At 41.8% G+C, this 20,912-nt stretch overlaps 1 protein-coding gene across 1 annotated transcript in view; it reads left to right on the top strand.

Annotated features, from left to right (window-relative positions):
• LOC121370545 (NADP-dependent malic enzyme-like) overlaps nucleotides 1-20,912 on the top strand; it is a 106,979-nt gene that overhangs the window by 2,427 nt on the left and 83,640 nt on the right. The window contains exons 2-4 of the mRNA XM_041495848.1: nucleotides 6,392-6,544; nucleotides 10,831-11,114; nucleotides 19,373-19,448. Of these exons, the coding sequence (XP_041351782.1) occupies nucleotides 6,449-6,544; nucleotides 10,831-11,114; nucleotides 19,373-19,448 (456 nt within the window). The 5' untranslated portion in view covers nucleotides 6,392-6,448. The remainder of the gene's footprint in view (nucleotides 1-6,391; nucleotides 6,545-10,830; nucleotides 11,115-19,372; nucleotides 19,449-20,912) is intronic.

The raw sequence follows: 20,912 nt of genomic DNA, 5'->3' as shown, positions 1-20,912 counted from the left end.
GAATAAATTTGTTATGGTATGCACACTGACCGTCAAAGTTTGTTTGTGTTTAGCGACATCACTAGAGGACATTGATTTATGAATCATCGGTTATTGGATGAAAAACATAATTTTGACAGTTTTAGAGAGGAAACCCGCTAAATTTTTTCCACGAGTAGCAAGTGATCTTTTATATACACAATCTCATACCCCTTATGGGGCCAGTATTTCATAATTAAATACAAACTTTTGTGTGTGTGTGTGTGTGTGTGTGTGTGGCGTGTGTGTGTGTGTGTGTGTGTGTGTGAAACACTCCCAGCCCATTGCTATGGAGAAAGAACGCGTGACTGCAACACAGCTTTTTTTAGTTATGTCCTGAGTCCATGAGTGTGTCTCTGGACGTGTCCCTATGGTAGTGACACTGGTAAAGGGTAATATGTTGGTAACGATGTTTTTTTGGGAGCTCGTACGATGAGATTTGTGCCTGGGAGGAGGGGCACTGGTCATACGTATCACACACATTCAAACATTCCTGTACCATATCTTTATGCGTCATAAGGTATATATGTAAAATAGTTTTGGAAAACTCGTCATTTGAGGTAGAACCTTCAGAGGAGCAACATGTCAGACCAGTACAAGTTATATGTACCCGACGTGGATAAGTGGACCCGTTTCTATAAACTGCAGGCAGAAGGTAAACTTCAACCTCATTTTCCAGTGCAACGTGGTGGAAAAAGTCAGATGATGTACAGTGTAGATCGATGTCTAGAACTGTATGACCCTACATGGAAAAAAGAAAAAGAGGAACAGAACAAGCCTCCGACACCCAAAGTCGTCATGGTGTCCCCAACACAACAGGTGGTAGAGCAAGCCAAGGCCGATCTGAAACGGAAACAACAACAACAACAACAAAGTGGTACGGGCTGGAAAGCCCCGAAACTGCAGAAGCATTTCTAAATAAACTATAAAAGGAACTATGTGGGTCAGATATGGTCATTTCATTTAGAGTCGTCATACAGAGCACATGTTCAGAATGTGGTTTCACATTCTCTCGGAGAGACGCCATGTTAAGACATTTTTAACAAAAACATGCTAAAGGTCTACCACCACCACCACCACCACCACCACCATCACCACAGCAGCCACCACCACCACCACCACCACCACCACAGCAGCCACCATCACCACCACCACATCAGCCACCACCACCACCACCACCACAGCAGCCGCCACTACCACCACCACAGCAGCCACCACCACCACCACCACAGCAGCCACCACCACCACCACCACCACAGCAGCAACATCCCCTAAGATTGCTACATCCCTTCACCATGATCGTGTCGGGACCCACGTCGTGTGGAAAGACATTTATGTTGTACAAACTGCTAAGGGATGGTAAAATCCATCCGCCTCCTCAGCGCATCATCTGGCTCTACAAACGATGGCAACCTCTCTATGATACGATCAAAATGGTTGCTCGAGTGAAATTTGTTCAAGGCATACCCGAGAATTTGGAAAAGGATCATTATTTGGATCCCAGAGTCAGAAATCTCATCGTGTTGGACGACCTGATGTCTACAGCTGGAAAAGATTCTCGTATCACCGACCTGTTCACAGAAGGAAGTCATCACAGAAACCTCTCGGTGATTGCCATCAACCAGAACCTCTATAACAGCAAAGACCCGACACAGAGAAGAAACTGTCATTACCTGGCACTGTTCAACAACCCCATCGACAAGCAGCAAGTCCTAACCTTGGCACGGCAGATGTATCCGGAAAATACTGGTCATTTCATGCAACGGTTTGAGGAAGCTACCCACAGGCCCTACGGACATCTCTTGGTGGACTTGAAACCGACCACGCCCGAACATTGGCGCCTTCGACCTAATGGTTTAGAGACGGGGCCGTCCGAATGGTATAAAAGCACGAGCGTAACGGCGAATGTCTCAGAAGAGTTTCAACCACCGTCGGAGAAAGAGCTCTACGTGCAAATCATGCAAAGAAACGCATTCAAGAGAAAACTACCAGGCATACCCGCCTACGAAAGTGATGACGACGAAGAAGAAGATGAGGTAGAGCCCTATCTGAAAAAGGTCAAGAGGATGCAGTCTTGCGATACGTGCGGTCTGGTCTTTAAAGACGGGAGTGACTTGCAGCGACACGTGAAAACGTGCGAGGAGGGAAATGAAGAGCCGTAGTCCGATCTGGAAAACGAAGGCGTACGTCTGATGATCGAGCGTGAATTCGACATCAATCGTGACTATTTCGAAAGCAAGAGGAAACGCTACGAAGAAAAAAACATGTCCCAAGATGCCATCGAAAGAAACATGAAGACACTGCAATGGAAGTTATTTAAAGACACGTACTCTCGCTTTCTGACGTATATGCATTACTTTGACAAAGGCCCCAACACGAGAAAAATTCTACAGTTTGTGAATCCAGAAAGAGATCTCAGACCTCAGATTCGTTCTAAATTAAATCAGTATCGTTCATGGATTGGCGAATATTTGGACGAACAAGACGACGACGATACCGACGATGAGGAGGACGACGAAGATGAACAGAAATGAACACTCATATTATTCACGTGTCACCCTTAAGGCCTCTCGATGTAACCCAATGTGTGTCCATTGCATGTGTAGTTGTCTATAGTGATTGTAATTTAGAAATAAAAAATGAAAAACCCAAACCATTGCGTTTTTTTTGTGTTTTTTACTCTATGACTAGATTTGTGATTGGATATTTCTACCCCGCTACTTTATAGTAGCAAGAGCTGTATGTACAGGACAGCACATACCACTGCCTTTGATATACCAGACATAATGCACTGGTTGGCTATAGACTATTTGGCCATCGATGGGGGATCGATGCTAGATCGATCACTGTATTTACCTATTTGGTAATTAAAAAGCCCTGTACGAAGGCTAGTACTCTAGAGAAATTTTCTGTTTAAAAATGCAGCTATTTCCCTTTGGTTAACACGTACTACTTGTTAAACCCATGGCGGCGCGCGTGTCGCCGACTTACACTAATGGATTAATCACGTGTGACATCTCTCTCTCCCTCTCTCTCTCCCCTCTCCCTCCCTCCCTCCCCTCTCTCTCTCTCCCCCCTCCCTCCCTCCCTCCCTCTCTCTCCCTCTCTCTCTCTCTCTCTCTCAACAATTTGCGTTTGTTTTTTGTGTATTCTACTCTATAACTAGATTTGTGATTTAATATTTCTGCCGCTACTTTATAGTATCAAGAGTTGTGTGTACAGGACAGCACATACCACGGCCTTTGATATACCAGACATAATACACTGGTTGTCTATAAAGGCTTGTAGTCTTGGGAAATACTCGTGTCTATGTAGTTAAAAGAGCATAGGTTAGGTTGGAGCGTTGAGTTGCAGTCACGCGTTCTTTCTTCATAGGAATGGGCTGTAGTGTTTCACACACACACACGCACGCACGCACACACACACACGCACGCATGCACAAAACGTTTGTGTTTAATTATGAAATACTGGCCCCATAAGGGGTATGAGATTGTGTATATAAAAGATCACTTGCTACTCATGGAAAAAAATGTAGCGGGTTTCCTCTCTAAAACTGTCAAAATTATGTTTTTCATCCAATAACCGATGATTCATAAATCAATGTCCTCTAGTGATGTCACTAAACACAAACGAACTTTGACGGTCAGTGTGCATACCATAACAAATTTATTCTGCTACTTAAGACGGGCACGCGTCGGTATGTCTTTTGCAGTTCACCTGATTTCATAAACACTCGGAGAGGCGTAATAAAATGCCTTTGTATGAGGGCTGATGAAGAGGTCTGATAAAGTACTCCTCTATTATAAAGCGAATTAATGAATGGCTGAATGAATGGCTGAATGACGGCAACAAAGAAAACGTCGACAATGTGCTAAAGAAATACAAATGAATGAAAATCATCACACACGCATTTTGTCTGGCGACATGAAAGCCTCACTTTAAACCAAACAGTCAGCAAACAGTTACAGTCCTTCCCCACGAGAAATCTTTTAACGGCTATTATTTTGGGTGTCTAGAATAAAACACTGTGACAAAACATTCACGTCTATGTCCACTGTGAATACAACAACACAGTAGACGTTATACAATGAAGCCAAAACCAACGTCAGACTTACACCTGGCCTGTACATATTGTTATTATTAATTGTTGTTGTTTCTTTGCTTTTATTTGTTTGCTGACACCAGTTTGTTTGGTAATATGCAATACATTGAATTGAATACACCATGATCGCACACCTGTACCCAGGTCATTGTCTCCTACACAAAGACCATTGTTTCCTACACAAAGGCCATTGTGCCATTGTCTCCTACACAAAAGCCATTGTTTCCTACCGAGACCAGACACCTGCACCCACCTATACAAAGGCCATTGTTTCCTACCGAGACCAGACACCTGCACCCACCTATACAAAGGCCATTGTTTCCTACACAAAAGCCCACTGTGTCATTGTTTGCTACACAAAGACCACTGTGTCATTGTTTCCTTGACCATTGTTTCCTACCAAGGTCAGACACCTGCACCCCCCTATACAAAGGCCATTGTTTCCTACACAAAAGCCCATTGTCTCCTACCAAGGTCACGTGATCACGGGAAAGTAGGTCAATCATGGCACTCAACAGGCCCCCCTACTACTGGTGAACTGGCTGGAACGAAACATAATCCACTGGGCCCACCAACGGGGATCGATCCCAAACCGACAGCGCATCAAGCGAACACTTTATCACTGGGTTACGTCCTGCACCCCCCGTCCCCTCCCTAAAATCCTTTCTGGCCTCACAAATTTTCCCATGCCGTTGCTGGGACTCGAACCTATGGCACTGAATCGCTCGCAAATTGCAGACTTGCCACAATACTATTGAGGCATCCATAAAATTTGTTTGTTTTGTTTAACGACACCACTACAGCACATTGATTTATTAATTATCGGCTATTTGATGTCAAAAACATGGTAATTTTGACACAGTCATAGAGAGGAAACCCGCTACATTTTTCCATTAGTAGCACAGACAGGATAGCACATACCGCGATCTTTCATATACCAGTCGTGGTGCACTGGTTGGAACGAAAAATAGCCCAACCGGGATCGATCGACCATAAAAAGGATACTCTGTAACTCAGCCATATACATGGGGCCTACAAGTTACGCGGTCGATCCCGCTTATGTGCATGAAACAGTGGGCACATATGTATGTATGTATGTATGTATGCATGTATGTATTAATGTATTGATGTATGAATATCTATATATTGTATGTATGTCGAGGTTGACTGTTACATACATAGATATTAACGCACTGGCGCAGGGGATAATTAAATCCTTTCTGGCCTCAGAAATTGTCCCATGCCGTTGCTGGGACTCGAACCTATTGCACCAAATCGCCCGCAACGTGCTAACTAACCACAATGCGTTTTGAGCTATCCAAGCATCCATACAAAAGATGCTGTTTAACTCAACCACATGCATGGGGCCTACAATCCACGCGGTCGATGTATGATTTTATAAAATTTAATGGGTTTAAAAAAACCCCACAGAAAAAAGGTTTGATTGGGATTGGGGGGCATGGCCCCCCGTGGCCCCCTCCCTATGCCACTGTCAAGTCCAGTGATATACAAGCAAAAACACACACCCTCCCCCCAAAAAACAAACAAACCCAACAACAACCAAAACCCAAAACAAAAACACACCCCATAAAAAGAAAAACTACCACCACCAACCACAACAAAACAAACAGCCAAAAAACAACAACAAAAAATAAATAAAACAACAAAAAACAAAAAAACAAACCCAAAAACAAACAACAACAAAACAAACAAACAAATACACAACAACAAAATATTATTAATTATATACATAACTTCAAACACTCGATTTTCGAAAGTGGAGTGTGCGTACCTCCAGTACCCACCCACCCCGAGATCCGCGTCTGTACTAAAAACAATATATTGATAATATGGTGAATTAATTGACATACATTCTTGTGAACGTGAGAGAATTAGTCGGAGTAAAGCACTTAGGGAATTGGTCGAAGTACCGAACATTCTGTCTTTGCCTCCACCACCCCTCCCCGTTTCCCACGCTTCTTGGATCCGCGCCTACACCATATGCATGAACAATGGGTAATAGATCTTCAATACGCATCCGAGTTCACACACTTAGAAAAATCATCGCCACGATCAGCTGATTTTACGTTCGTTCTTCTTCAGATAACGCTAGCTACCGTAAAACGTTTTGCGAATATATGACACTGAACAATACGGTAGCCAACGTTAGCTGAAAGAGGAATATATCCCTGGTTGAACGCTCGTCACGTTGCTCCTTGTTAATGCATATTGACACAAACCCGCTCATCTGTATTTATAATATATATATAGATCTACGGAACTCGCTTCATTGACGTGTACGCACTGACCGAGCACTGACAAAGGACGATGGCCGGTAAAACTTCCACCCAGGATGAAGAGGAGTTGTTCGCCCGCCCCCGAGTCAGGGGGATCGAGCTGATGAGGAACCCCACGTCGAACAAGGTTAGTACCCGCCACGACAACCCTGTTGACGTCAACCTTTCTTTCTTTCTTTTTTTCTTTTTGCCAGGACCCCAAAGGGGCTCCTCATCTTGTCGATATAAAACCGTTTGTTGTTTTAATTAATTTTGTACACCAAGGCCAACAAATCGTAGCACACCACGTCATAGTTACATGTTTGAATTGGCACTCTTCCGAGGCTATGGATACTAAGTCGTGTACGTAACAGAGAATGAATATTGCTACAGCCACAACGTATTTTAAGTGCGCGACCAAGGGGCTGTTAGTTCATCAAGGTAAACCTTGAAATACATGTCTGTGTGCATAAATTCAAAATAACAATTAAAAATAGCTTCCTTCCATATAATATAATTGTATATACACGCAACACGCATCAAGTGTGAAATGAACGTTTTCCTCGTAATATTAAATTATTGTCACTATCAGTATGTACATGGACATATACATGTATGCATGAATATCTATTCTCCCATCCCTAGCCATGCAACACAGACCCATTACATGACGTCAGCCCATGCGGAATAAATCTGTCGTGCGTGAGCTATGACGTCATCGAATTTAACATGGGGAGTATTACGGCGTTGGTAATATATGACGTCATATCAATGCGAGTTGTTTAGTTTTAGATATATATTTTCAGGGCCGTAGCTAGCGGGGGAGGGGGGGGGGGGTAAGAGGGGCAGTTGCCCCCCCCCCCCCCGAAAGAAATCCTCGTCCCGGGTCGAAATTTCTACCACCTCAGATGTACTTTTTCTAACCCACATGACTACATAGTCCTTATTTAGTCATTTTGTTTGTTTCTTGTTTATGCGTATGTTTTGCATCCAGTTCCGTATGTGGAATGTTTATATGCAATAAAGTTTTTATCTTTATCTTTTATGATAGAGTCTTTTAATATTGTATGACTATTACATAACATAGATATTGACGCACTGGCGCAGGGCATAATTAAATCCTTTCTGCCTCACAAATTGTTCCATGCCGTTGCTGGGACTCGAGCCTGTGGCACCGAATCGCCCGCAACTTGCAGACTTGCCACGATACGTTCTGAACTATCGAGTTATCCTTAGAAAGAATGCTCTTTAACTCAGCCATATGCATGGGGTCTTCCAGCTACGCGGTCGATCCATGTAGGCCTATATCGTATTTGACTATTACATACATAGATATTAACGCACTGGCGCAGTGCGAACGCACGTACACACTTACGTACGTACGTACGTACATACATACATACATACATAGGCCTACATAGGCTGTGCACACAGTATATATAATCATCTACTAGTATTCATGTTTTATCTATACATGCAGGCGCGTACGCAGAGGGGGGGGGGTTGGGGTCGGAACCCCTCCCCCCCTGCTCAAGGCGAAACAAAATTTCATATCCCGATTTTTAATGTAGGCCTAATTTCTTTCCCAAAAAATGTGGTCAGAAAGCAGCTCGGCTAGCCAGCAGAAAACACCTCAGAATAGCCCTAGAAGGGGTAAATTTTTCAAAATTTTCGGGGGGAGGGCCCCCAGACCCCCCACCACGGGCTTAGCGCCTGCGGCGCTCGCAGTGTCGGGCTTCGCCAGACACTTCGACCCCCCCCCCCTGCAAAATTTCCTGTGCACGCCCCTGACATGTATGTGTATATGCAAATCACTCAGTTGCATTAATAACGATGTAGCATCTGCTAACAACAGCTTGTTAAATTCACCTGTAAATACTTCATGCATACCGTGTACGTATATATTGATTTTGTTTTGTTTTCTGCTAATTGGGATTCATTGGGGTTTCAGGGTGTATACTACCAAAACAAATCCCATAGACGACAATAGTAACATATGTGGCTAAAACTCCTACTTGCAGCGTATCAATCGACATAAACACCATGGATATAAATACTACCACCCCTCACACTTAAAGTGAATCAGAAAAAATTGGGGGTCAAGCTGCTCGTTTCTGAGATAACGGGTAGCGTCTATTACTACCCTAGTTCTGCACAAAATTCGAGTACTTTTTTTTACAGGTACCCCATACATGTTTCAAGCACAAGGCTACTTGACACATTGGTACTAGATGCAATAAAATTGCATTTTTTTTTTTACCCAGATGAAACTATTATTTTTTACAACCAACACACTCACATTTATAACCAATCACAGGACTTGTGGTGTTCACTTCTCTATCAAAAGTTCGGTGCACCTCGAACTTTGACCCAGCCGGAAGTTATTTGGTTTAGTACTACCTATAGAAAGAAAGAAATGTTTTATTTAACGACGCACTCAACACATTTTATTTACGGTTATATGGCGTCAGACATATGGTTAAGGACCACACAGATTTTGAGAGGAAACCCGCTGTCGCCACTACATGGGCTACTCTTTCCGATTAGCAGCAAGGGATCTTTTATTTGCGCTTCCCACAGGCAAGATAGCACAAACCATGGCCTTTGTTGAACTAGGTATGGATCACTGGTCGGTGCAAGTGGTTTACACCTACCCATTGAGCCTTTCGGAGCACTCACTCAGGGTTTGGAGTCGGTATGTGGATTAAAATTCCCATGCCTCGACTGGGATCCGAACCCAGTACCTACCGGCCTGTAGACCGATGGCCTAACCACGACGCCACCAAGGCCGGTTCATACTCCAGAGTCATATTTAAATAACATAATAGGATATTTCATGTTTTTTTGTCAAATATGATTTATATCTCATCGAGTGAAGTTTGCAATCATATCTCACTCGTCGCGCAAATTTCACGAGATGAGATATAATTAAGAATTGACCGCAATGATTTTTTGGTTCATGTAATTATGAACCAAAAAAAACGACGTGCACACTGTATGAGTCCGCGTAGAGGGTCATACAAAAGTGTGCACATCGTTTTTTCGGTTCATACATGCATGAACCAAAAATAATTGCGGTCAAATCTATATGCATACTTTATCAATACATAACTGAATTTATTTTGTTTAGCTTTAAATACGCCTGTAGTATTGTTTGTGTAAACTTCATTGATACTTATGTCGCGTAAGAATACGAACGTTCATTCACTTTATTTGAATCAGGTGATTTTTTTTTGTAAATGACGTCATTTCCTCTAGCTGCTGTGCATTTTTACGGATCATTTAGTTATATTGGAAGGAATTGTCCTATTCGTGTTTAGTTTATATTTTATGAAAGTGAACGAAGGGAACGTGTCTAACATTTATGGTAGTAGGCGTGGCTTATTTTTTTCGGTTCATCGAGATATGAACGAAAAAAAGTAAGCACTTCTGGACCAATCAGATTGCCGTAAAGTGTATAGACGAAAAGAAAATTTAATTATTCATATTTGACAAAAACATGAAATTTTATATTTATTATATAACGTTTGGCAATTTACCTTTATTTTTAAAATGCCAGCAGCAAAATAGTTCCAGCTTTCTTACAGTGAAGATAACATTTTCAACAGTGACGATAACACATTTTAGAGTGAAATAGTTAACTTTTCACTCTAAAATGTGTTATCGTCACTGGGTGACTGATAACACTTTATTTCACTGATATTTTAAGATATTTCACTAAATGTTATATAATAAATATGATATATTTAATAACCCATCATCGAAATAACACGTCAAGAAAGTCAAGAACGGTACTGTGTAGGGCCCTTACGAGTCCAAAATATTGGACTCGAGTACTTAGGGTCAAAACTCGACCCGGACTCGAGTACTTAGGATCAAAACTCGACCCGGATCCGAGATTTAGCTCAATCGTTTGATTGCTCGCTTGCGGTACTTGCGTCGCAGGATCGAACCACCTCGGAGGATCCATTCAGCTGATTGTTTTTTCTCGTTCCAACCAGCACACCACAAACTGGACAAAGACCGTGGTATGTGCTTTCCTGTTTGTGGGAAAGTGCACATAAAAGATCCCTTTCTTCATTAGGAAAAATGTATCGGGTTTCCTCTAATGACTACGAGTCAGAATTATCAAATGTTAGACATCCAATAGCCGATGATTAATTAATCAATGTGCTCCAGTGGTGTCGTTAAACAAAACAAACACACTTTCTCGTAAGAAGGGCGGGACATGAGTCAGTGATAAAGCGTTCGCTTGATTCGCTATTACCACCCCCACCATCACCCCTACCAGCACCCCCACACCGATGATGATGATGATGATGGTGCAGGTTGTTATATCAAGGTAATCATGTAGCGGCATTGGCTTAATATTTTTTTGATTCGTTCTGGTACAAAGATCCGATTTTGACCCAACATACTTTATAATATTTTTAGGGCATGGCATTCTCGCTGAAGGAACGTTTGCTATTGGGCATACACGGACTTCTGCCGCCGGTGTTCCTGGACCAGAGCGACCAGGTGGCCATAATCATGGAAAACTTCTACCGGTGGCAGAACGACCTTGACCGCTACATCTACCTGATGTCGCTCCAGGACCGAAACGAAAAGCTCTTCTACCGGGTCGTCACCGAGCACGTGGAGACGATGATGCCCATCATCTACACCCCGACTGTCGGCCTGGCCTGCCAGAAGTATGGCGTCGTCTACAGAAAACCCAGGTACGCAGGTCATAGGTCATAAGCTTTTACGTACACATTCAGAACAAGCTGCTGTAGTAGATCCCCGTCGGTGGGCCCAATGGGCTATTTCTCGTTTTATGAAAATCAAAAGGCCGACTGAGCTAGACCCCCCCCCCCCCCCCCCCCCCTCCCACTCACTAAGTTGTGAAAGCTCATTCCTAACTATAGCCGACGTTGGGATACGAACAGACAAGCTACCAGCTTTAAAGTCGATTCTTTATAACTACTGTACGCCACCGAGGCCATTGTATACAAAATGCTGTGATAGTATGTGCTATTCTCTTGGGCGAAAAAAAAGAAATATTTGTGTACCAACACCTCGGGACATTTTAAACTATGGCTAATTTGTGCCTAATATAATTTATGGTTATGTCGACATTTGGTCGATAGAAATACTATTCTTACACAGCCGTTGGTGAGAACACCTTGCGTTATTTAGGAGATAAACATGTGACGTCAGGTTGGAGGTAGTTTATCGTGCATTTAACACCGCTAAATGACATTTCAATCCATTAGCGTTAGCGTGAGGTTTTAAATGTAACATTTAGCGGTGTTAAATGCACAATAAACTACCTCCAATCTGACGTCAGATAATGTTTATCTTCATTCTACCATTGTTGAAAACGTGTTGGAACTATTTTTAATCAGTGGGGAAAAAAGTAGTAAATTGGCTAGACACGGCCATGTTTGTTGGGTTTGGGTCAGCCTTTAAACGCTAACGCGCTGTTGACAATTAAATCAAAACATACGACTGTAGAACTTCGGACACATTTAATAAATGGCTATAAAGGAACATTCACGAACGCGAATAAATAAAAACTATTTTCTGTCACGGTCAGCTGATGTTTATCTCCTATAATTGGATCGTCTGCTACAGTTCTGTACACGCTACATTTAGTTACTGTTCAGTCTTGTAAAAAAGACAATCTGTGTACAAACTTTCTTTCTGTTGTTCGCTTGTTCCATTGTGTTCCCCGTCACTGGGTTCCATGTCGTCATCGAACCATTCAGGATTTATTTCTCTTTCTGGATCGAAAATATCCACCAGCGTTCCGATGTCAAACGTAGCTGTCATATTGGATTCTTTATTGATAAGTACCTATTCATATTCCTACGCGAATAAAGTGGCCTTATTAAATCAGAGGTGGTTATTGTAAATTTAACACCTCTAATTTAAGGTGTGTAGCCAATCAGAATCGAGTATTTTCCAAAGTCATGGTAGAATTTTGGTTACACATGGTTGTTAACACATACATACGTGTGTTAAATATTTCAGCACATACGACTGGCTACTCCTAGGTGATGACCAGGTCACCAATGCCATACAAACAATGGAAAACTACACGATGGAAATCGATTACATTGTAACGTATAGTTAACCTGACAATCATGGGTCTGTGACGCGTAAGTGCAACGGCTGTAAATAACATTTAGTCGAAAAAGATGTTAAAATTTGATTAAAACCTGGTTTTTGTTAATATGTATAAATTGAATAATACATTCGTGTCCGTTAGATACCATTTATCTTACAACTCGTTGTTTAAAAACGTATCAAACTCGCTTTCGCTCGTTAAATACATTTTAAAACAACTGGTTGTGAGATAATAAATGGTATCTACCGGCCAATCATATATTATTCTCTATTTATAGAATAACCGCTGCTGCAACGCTAAAGCAGAAAGAGATCTTTTTAGGCTGATATCAGGGCCCAAAATATGAAGTAAAATATGTTTTTAAAATAGTAGGGCACAAGAAATATATCCTCCTGAGAAAAAAACATGGCCTGCTAGAAATAAGACAGCACGTGATGAAGGAAGGGTTTGGGACAGTGTGTGGAAAAATAGACATCCAAGATGTCTTTTAGAGCACTGTGGAATTAAGATATAGCAGAATTACAAGCTAAACAGCAGATGAGATCCATACCTATTTTGTGGTAGTTTTAGCAGGTCAATTTCTATTTCACCTTTTGGACTATATAATAATATGCTTTTCGCAGACCGCTATTTCGAGCCCTGTATGTGATTACATTAAACAAGGTTTAACAAGAATGTGATCTGGAAATGAACATGAGTACATGTATTTACTATATTATTTATTTATCATACTTTGTTCTCCAAATGTTATCTGTATATGTTTGTAACTTGCTCACTTTGTAAATATTATATTATTATATTACCTCATGTACCATGTATATGGTCTGAGTGTATAAAGAATTGAACATATAGGACAGCTCAGAATTTTAAAATTTTAACTGGAGATGAAAGTAAATGCCTATGTTAGAAAAAAAAGAAAGAAAGAAATGTTTTATTTAACGACGCAGTCAACACATTTTGTTTACGGTTATATGGCGTCAGACATATGGTTAAGGACCACACAGATATGGAGAGAGGAAACCCGCTGTCACCACTTCGTGGCTTACTCTTTTCAATTAGCAGCAAGGGTTCTTTTATATGCACCATCCCACAGACAGGGTAGTACATACCACGGCCTTTGATGCACTGGCTGGAACGAGAAATAGCCCAATGGCAAACTGGCGTGGATCGATCTCAGACCGACCGCGCATCAAGCGAGCGCTTTAACACTGGGCTACATTCCGCCCCGCCTATGTTAGAGTTCATTCTGTGTGTTCTGTATTGTGGGAAATGCTTGCAATTTAAGTCTAATTTATGGGTGCGGAGCGTGCGTGCGGTGAGGCTAATAATAATAAGAAGAAAAACCACTTTAAAAAAAAGTCAGAATACATTAGTTTCAATGCGAACGTCTAAACCGGATGCGTGAGATGCGCACGTCTACAAAACTCAAGTGACCAGCCGCAATGAAGTAATAGTATATGTGTGGTTTATATGCCCCTAAACGCAAGCCGCAGACGCAAACAGCGAGACCGCACGCACGCGCCGCATTCAGTCTATATAAGCCTTTACTGCATTTCTAAAAAGGTACATACAAATCCTATTATTATCCTAATTCTGGCGAGCTCCAAATGATACTATCAAGGTAATATCTTGAGCTCCTATAAGGATTTGTTGGGATATACCTTTAAGCATGCAATTACTCCAAATGCCAACTAAGCCGAATGTTTAGTCCGCAGATTCAAACCATCATATCAGTAAAGTTTCTTTTTGTTTAACAACACCACTAGACCGCATTGATTTATTAATCATCGGCTATTGGATGTCAAACATTTGGTAATTATATAGTCATAAGACATATAGTCTTAGAGAGGAAACCGGAACATTTTTTAATTAGTATTAGGGATATTTTGTATGCACCATCCCATAAACAGGATAGCACATACCACAGCCTTTGATATAACAGTCGTGATGCAATGGCAGGAGCGAGAAATAGCCCAATGGACCATCAAAAAAAAGAAGAAAGAAATGTTTTATTTAGCGACACACTCAACACATTTTATTTACGGTTATGTGGCGTCAGACATATGGTTAAGGACCACACAGATTTTAAGAGGAAAGCCGCTGTCGCCACTACATGGGCTACTCTTTCCGATTAGCAGCAAGGACTCTTTTATTTGCGCTTCCAACAGGCAGGATAGCACAAACCATGGCCTTTGTTGATCCAGTTATGGATCACTGGTCGGTGGTTTTACACCTACCCATTGAGCCTTGCGGAGCACTCACTCAGGGTTTGGAGTCGGTATCTGGATTAAAAATCCCATGCCTCGACTGGGATCCGAATCCAGTACCTACCAGCCTGTTGACCGATGGCCTAACCACTACGCCACCGAGGCCGGTCAATGGACCACCATGTCAAGAGCCTAAGCCTACATTATTTTCTGTTTTTAAGTTGGCAAGAGTTAGTTTAGGCGTATTTAATAAGATTTATTCTGCCTATCAGTCCCCTACCGGTCCAACCGGAGGGGACTAAAGGTTTCATTTCCGTCCTTTTGTCTGTCTGTCTGTCTGTCCTCCGTCTGAGATACTAAGCTGACAGTTTGTGTATAGCTTTATCATGTAGTGTTACAGATCACTTTCATGTCGAGTTACCAATTTTTCACAGTTATAGTCCTTCAAGTTAGGATATATATATATCTATATCTATATCTATATCTACATATATATAATAGTTCTCCGAAATGTGTTGTTTGCGATACCTGAAGATATTGTGATGAATATTTGTAGCTTTATCATACAGACTTACTTACATACTTACAGATCAAGTTTAACATTCATGGCGATTTGCTCATTTTTTACAGAGTTATGGCCCTTGAAATTAGGAGATACGAACATTTGTTGGACCCAGTAGTGGACCCGTATTGCTTCAGTAGTATCTTCAAAATGCTTGTTTCAATTAAATGTTGTTAAACACGCTCGTTGTGGTTACGGATTCCTACAAGCGTCAGACAATCGATTTTGCACTGCAGTCACATGAACGCATGAAAAAATAGCTTGACCATAAATTGCACTATATCAATATGGTCTCCATAGTAACAGTTGTCACTGTTTGTGTCGAAATCGTTATTGTATATAACAATTACATTTGTACATAAAATGGATGCACAGCTTAACATCATTACCCGATATCAAAGCCTCCTTAGCAACAGTTTTCTGTTAAATCGTCGTTATAGATAGGCTGCTAATGAATTGTTTGTATGGATGGACTTAGGAATAATGTCAATGGAAGCCGATTATTTGAAATTAAGAATGAAAATAAGTAAGCAAATGTCGTTACAGAGTTAAGAGTGTTAGCTATATGTGCAGTGGAATCACAGTCATTGATTATTAATCGAGTCTAAACAGAATGTTGCTATGGTGATATCTACGTTAATTTGGTCCTGGATTTTATTTTAATTTGTTTTTAATGAAAGTTGCGCCATCCAGAGCACGTACGTGTGTGTGTGTGTGTGTGTGTGTGTGTGTGTGTCTGTGTGTGTTTGTGGCGTTTGTGTGTTGTGTATGTGTTTGTGTGTGTCTGTGTGTCTCTGTCTCTCTCTCTCTCTCTCTCTCTCTCTCTCTCTCTCTCTCTCTCTCTCTCTCTCTCTGTGTGTGTGCGTGTGCGTGCGTTTGTGCATGTGTGTGTGTGTTTGGTGTGTGTGTGTTTCATATATTCACTCGCCACCCCTCTCTCTCTCTCTCTCTCTCTGTGCGTGTGCGTGTGCGTGTGTGTGTGTGTAGTTGTAGTGTGTGTTTCTTTCATTATTTATGCAGGTAGAACAGGTCATACATTTAATTTTCTAATTTTATATCTACTCTAAAATTTTAGTCACGCAAAAAAGCAAGAAGCGGTGATAATGTATACTGAACAAAATAAGAAACTTCCGCTATCTTTGCTTGAACATAACTTGATGAAAACAAACCGGGGGAATAATTGTTATATATGCGTTTAAAGAGTGTTCCATGATGCATCGTTTGGTGCAAAAATCATGGCCATAGGTTAATAGAAACTGGGAGAAATTTGACCAAGTGTGGTAGGGGTTAAAAAAAAGAAGAAACCCACTTAATAACGGGTATGACCACCTCTTGAATTGACCACTGCAGTGCATCGCAGGTGCATAGAATTGACTAAAGTGTTGATTTCTACCTGTGGAATATTGTTCCATTCCTGAATGAGCGCTTGACGAAGTTCGTTGACGTTAGCGGGTGGGTTGGGACAACGCCTCAATCGTCTGTCCAGTCTATCCCAGACATACTCGATGGGGTTGAGATCAGGACTTTTAGCGGGCCAGTCATCAATGAAATCAATGTTATTTGTCCTAAGAAAATTTAGTGTCTCTAGCTGTATGAGAGGTGGCATTATCATGCTGAAAAATCGAGATTTTGGCGTTGTTATGGAACAGAGGAATGACATGATGAGCGAGAATGTCATCGCGGTAACGTTGAGCATTTAAATTGCCATCAATGACGACTAGTGGTGAACGATAACCATGGGCAATGGCTGCCCAGACCATGACACAACCCCCACCCCCGAAACGATCTCGTTCAAGAATACAACAGTCAGCATAGCGTTCATTTCTCCTACGGTAGACGCGCACCCTGCCATCACCACGTTGTAAAGAAAATCTGGATTCATCCGGAATAAAGGACGGTATTCCAGCGTCGCCGTATCCAACGAGTGTGTACACGTGCCCAATTAAGACGATTTAGACGATGACGTTGCGTTAAAACGCATCCGACGTAAGGACGTCGTGCATGTAAACCGTTCTTCCGCAGACGATTACGAACAGTTTGCCCACTGATTCGGTTATTGTGAAGCCCAGGTGTGTTAGCAGCAGTAGCAGTGGCAGTTTGGAATCGATTGCGCAAATGCGTGTTCATGATATAGCGGTCTTGACCACGCGTTGTAACATGCGGACGTCCACGACGTGGCAAGTCGTTGGTGCTTCCTGTCGTTCGAAATCTTACGCGAAGATTTCGTATCGCTCGACTAGAACTCCCAACATGCCTTGCAACGTCTTCTGTCGACATGCCAGCATCAAGCATGCCAATCGCCCGTTCGCGTAAATGATTGGGTATTCTTGGCATACTAAAAATGCTACAATGTAAAAAACGTTAATTATTTTTACAAATTTGAAGCGTTTTCGTTCACTTGACAACAATGTCAGTAAAACAAGTAAAACAAATTGACCGAATACTACACGGGACATGTCGAACCATGCATGCACGTGCAAATTGAATTTCACGTTGTTGACGATTAACAGTGCAAAAATAATCGATAAAATTCATGAATCCTGATAATACAGCTAATACTACCTATATAATTTCATTACACAATGAATTCTTTAACACATTATACTATATGTACAAATCGGAAGTTTCTTTTTTTGTTCAGTATATTTACCACTGGATTAGAAAGTGCAGTACACACGAACCCTTACTGTTTGTTCCGTAGCATTAACCCGTGTGACAACAGCGAGTTTCTCCTTCTTTCTATCCCTCCCTTCCCCTCCCTCCCTCTTCCCCCTCTCTCTCCCTCTTCCCCCTCTCTCCCTATTTCTCTCTCTTTTTCTCTCCCACCTCTCTCTCTCTTTCTCTGTCTGTCTGTCTGTCTGTCTGTGTCTCTCTCTCTCTCTCCCTCTCTCTCTCTCTCTCTCTCTCTCTCTCTCTCTCTCTCTCTCTCTCTCTCTCTCTCTCTCTCTCTCTCTCTCTCTCTCTCTCTCTCTCTCTCTCTCTCTCTCTCTCTCTCTCTGCGTGTGTGTGTGTGTGTGCGTGTGCTGAGGTGGAATTAAACAAATATCCCTTTCATTAAAACACAAAATAATAATAATAATAATAAAAGGTGGTATAGGGTGGAGAGGCGAGATTGCAATTTTGTCATACATAAAGCTATTTTGCAAATGCTAATTTGACAGTGAGAGTAAACTCGAACCCTGAGAACAACGTGTCATCGTGGTGCGACATTTCCGAAATGTACCTCTCTGTTTCCGTCAGGAACTGATACCATCGTTATCGGACAAAGTCAACATGCTAATGTACTTTAATTATGTGTAATACTGAAATCCAGATACTTGTACGTGTAACATATCGGATGGGGCGAGAGCTGCGATGTTGATCCATCAAATAAACTTTACTTACAGGTCCGTAAGAATATGGGAAAGGGGAGGTGGGGGGTGGGGTGGGGGTGGGGTCCAATATTTTAGTCCCCTACCAGTCTAACATGAGGGGACTATAGGTTTCATCTTCGTCATTCTGTCTGTCCGTCCATCCGTCCATCTGTCCCACATGTAGTTTTTCGGATTTTTTAAACACAGTGCCTTGAGCCCCTGCGCGTGCTGTAACCTCATCGTGGTGCAGGGGTGTAACATTCTCTTTGAGAATGGCCAATACAGCACAAATTGAAATTTTGAATAAATGTCCGTATCTATCTGTGATATTTGTATTTTTGCACAGTTCTTTACATTGTTTTTATTTAAATCTTGAATTTTTATATTGATGTTGATCATCACCTTATTTGTTTGCATTACCATACTTTAAACATTCATTCATTCATTCATTCATTCATTCAGTGTCTTGAGATAGTGAGCTGAAATTTTGTGTATAGCTTTATTGTGTACTGTTATACGATTTACCAATTTTTCACAGTTATGGCCCTTGAACGTAGGAGATATGAAAATTTGTTGAGCCCTGTATGGGACATGCATTGCTTTAGCAGTATTCCCAGAATGCTTGTTTTTGAGCTAGGCACCGCTCTGGTACCTTATCATGAGTAGGACTGGTTTATGAAAATGGTCCATGCAATGTTCACAGATCTCACCCATTTAACAACGTTTTTTCTTTTTGTTGCAGAGGCCTGTACATCACCATAAACGACATCGGCCACGTCTATGACATCTTGTGCAACTGGCCAATTGATGACGTCAAGGTAACTACTTACTGTGTGCAATTTAATGGCTGCGTTCAACCATCGCCAGATGATTTGTTTGGTTACCGATGTGGTGGTTCGGTCTAACGTAAAAGCTACTATAAAGGTATGCACTAATCTAGAGAATAGCGACCTCGGTGGCGTCGTGGTTAGGCCATCGGTCAACAGGCTGGTAGGTACTGTGTTCGGATCCCAGTCGAGGCATGGGATTTTTAATCCAGATACCGACTCCAAACCCTGAGTGAGTGCTCCGCAAGGCCCAATGGGTAGGTGTAAATCACTTGCATCGACCAGTGATCCATAACTGGTTCAACAAAGGCCATGGTTTGTGCTATCCTGCCTGTGGGAAGCGCAAATAAAATATCCCTTGCTGCTAATCGGAAAGAGTAGCCCATGAAGTGGCGACAGCGGGTTTCCTCTCAATATCTGTGTGGTCCTTAACCATATGTCTGACGCCATATTACCGTAAATAAAATGTGTTGAGTGCGTCGTTAAATAAAACATTTCTTTCTTTTAATCTAGAGAACGCTTTGGTGTACTGTCTGGCTGTAATACCGGTACCATCCCATCCCACCCCTCGCCATCTTTCTCCTTTCTTTTCCTCCTTTCGTTTGATCTGTCTGTCCCTACTCTCTCTCTCTGTCTCTGTCTCTCTCTCTCTCTCTCTGTCTCTGTCTCTCTCTCTCTCTCTCTCTCTCTCTCTCTCTCTCTCTCTCTCTCTCTCTCTCTCTCTCTCTCTCTCTCTCTCTCTCTCTCTCTCTCTCTCTCTCTCTCTCCACATTCACCCTTTCTCTTCCCCTCCCTTCGGGGAATGAGTAACCATTCTAATTGTAGTAATAGTGTAGACAGAACAATTTTGATATGTCAGTCGTGAATCACCGATTAGGAAGGGGAAAACCTTAACACAGGTATAAAAAGAAACGAAAGACCCCCCCTCCCCCCAACGCCCCCCCCCCCCCCCCCAAAAAAAAAAAAAAAAAATTAAAATAAAATTAATAAACAACCAACATAACCCCAACAAAACCGCCACACAACATGCAAGGGCGGGAATGATTACAACGTACCAAATCAATTCCTAGTGCCGATAATGTTAACGGCACTAGTGTATTAGACTACTGTATTGTAGATAAATATTCTCTAGATGTTACACACGATTTTTATGTTGGAGATTTTAATATTCACTCTGATCACGCACCTATATTCATGTTATTAAGAACACCGTATGGTATAAATGAATGTACATGTACTTGTAAAAAGGTAAGCAGAACATATACTCTTCAAAAGAAACGCAAAACCACATTGTAACATTTGGAGAATTGATTTAATTATTGAATGGTGAGTCCGATAATTACCAAATGTTGCAGGATTGTTCACAATTCAATCTAGTCCATTGTGAGTAAGTGATAGGACACACCACCAAGGTCAAGGTCATCTGGAGTCAATACCGGGTGTGGCCTCCGCGTG

Source organism: Gigantopelta aegis, chromosome 4, assembly GCF_016097555.1.
Source record: "Gigantopelta aegis isolate Gae_Host chromosome 4, Gae_host_genome, whole genome shotgun sequence".
NCBI lineage: Eukaryota > Metazoa > Mollusca > Gastropoda > Neomphalida > Peltospiridae > Gigantopelta > Gigantopelta aegis.
This window is presented reverse-complemented; position numbering and strand designations above follow the sequence as displayed.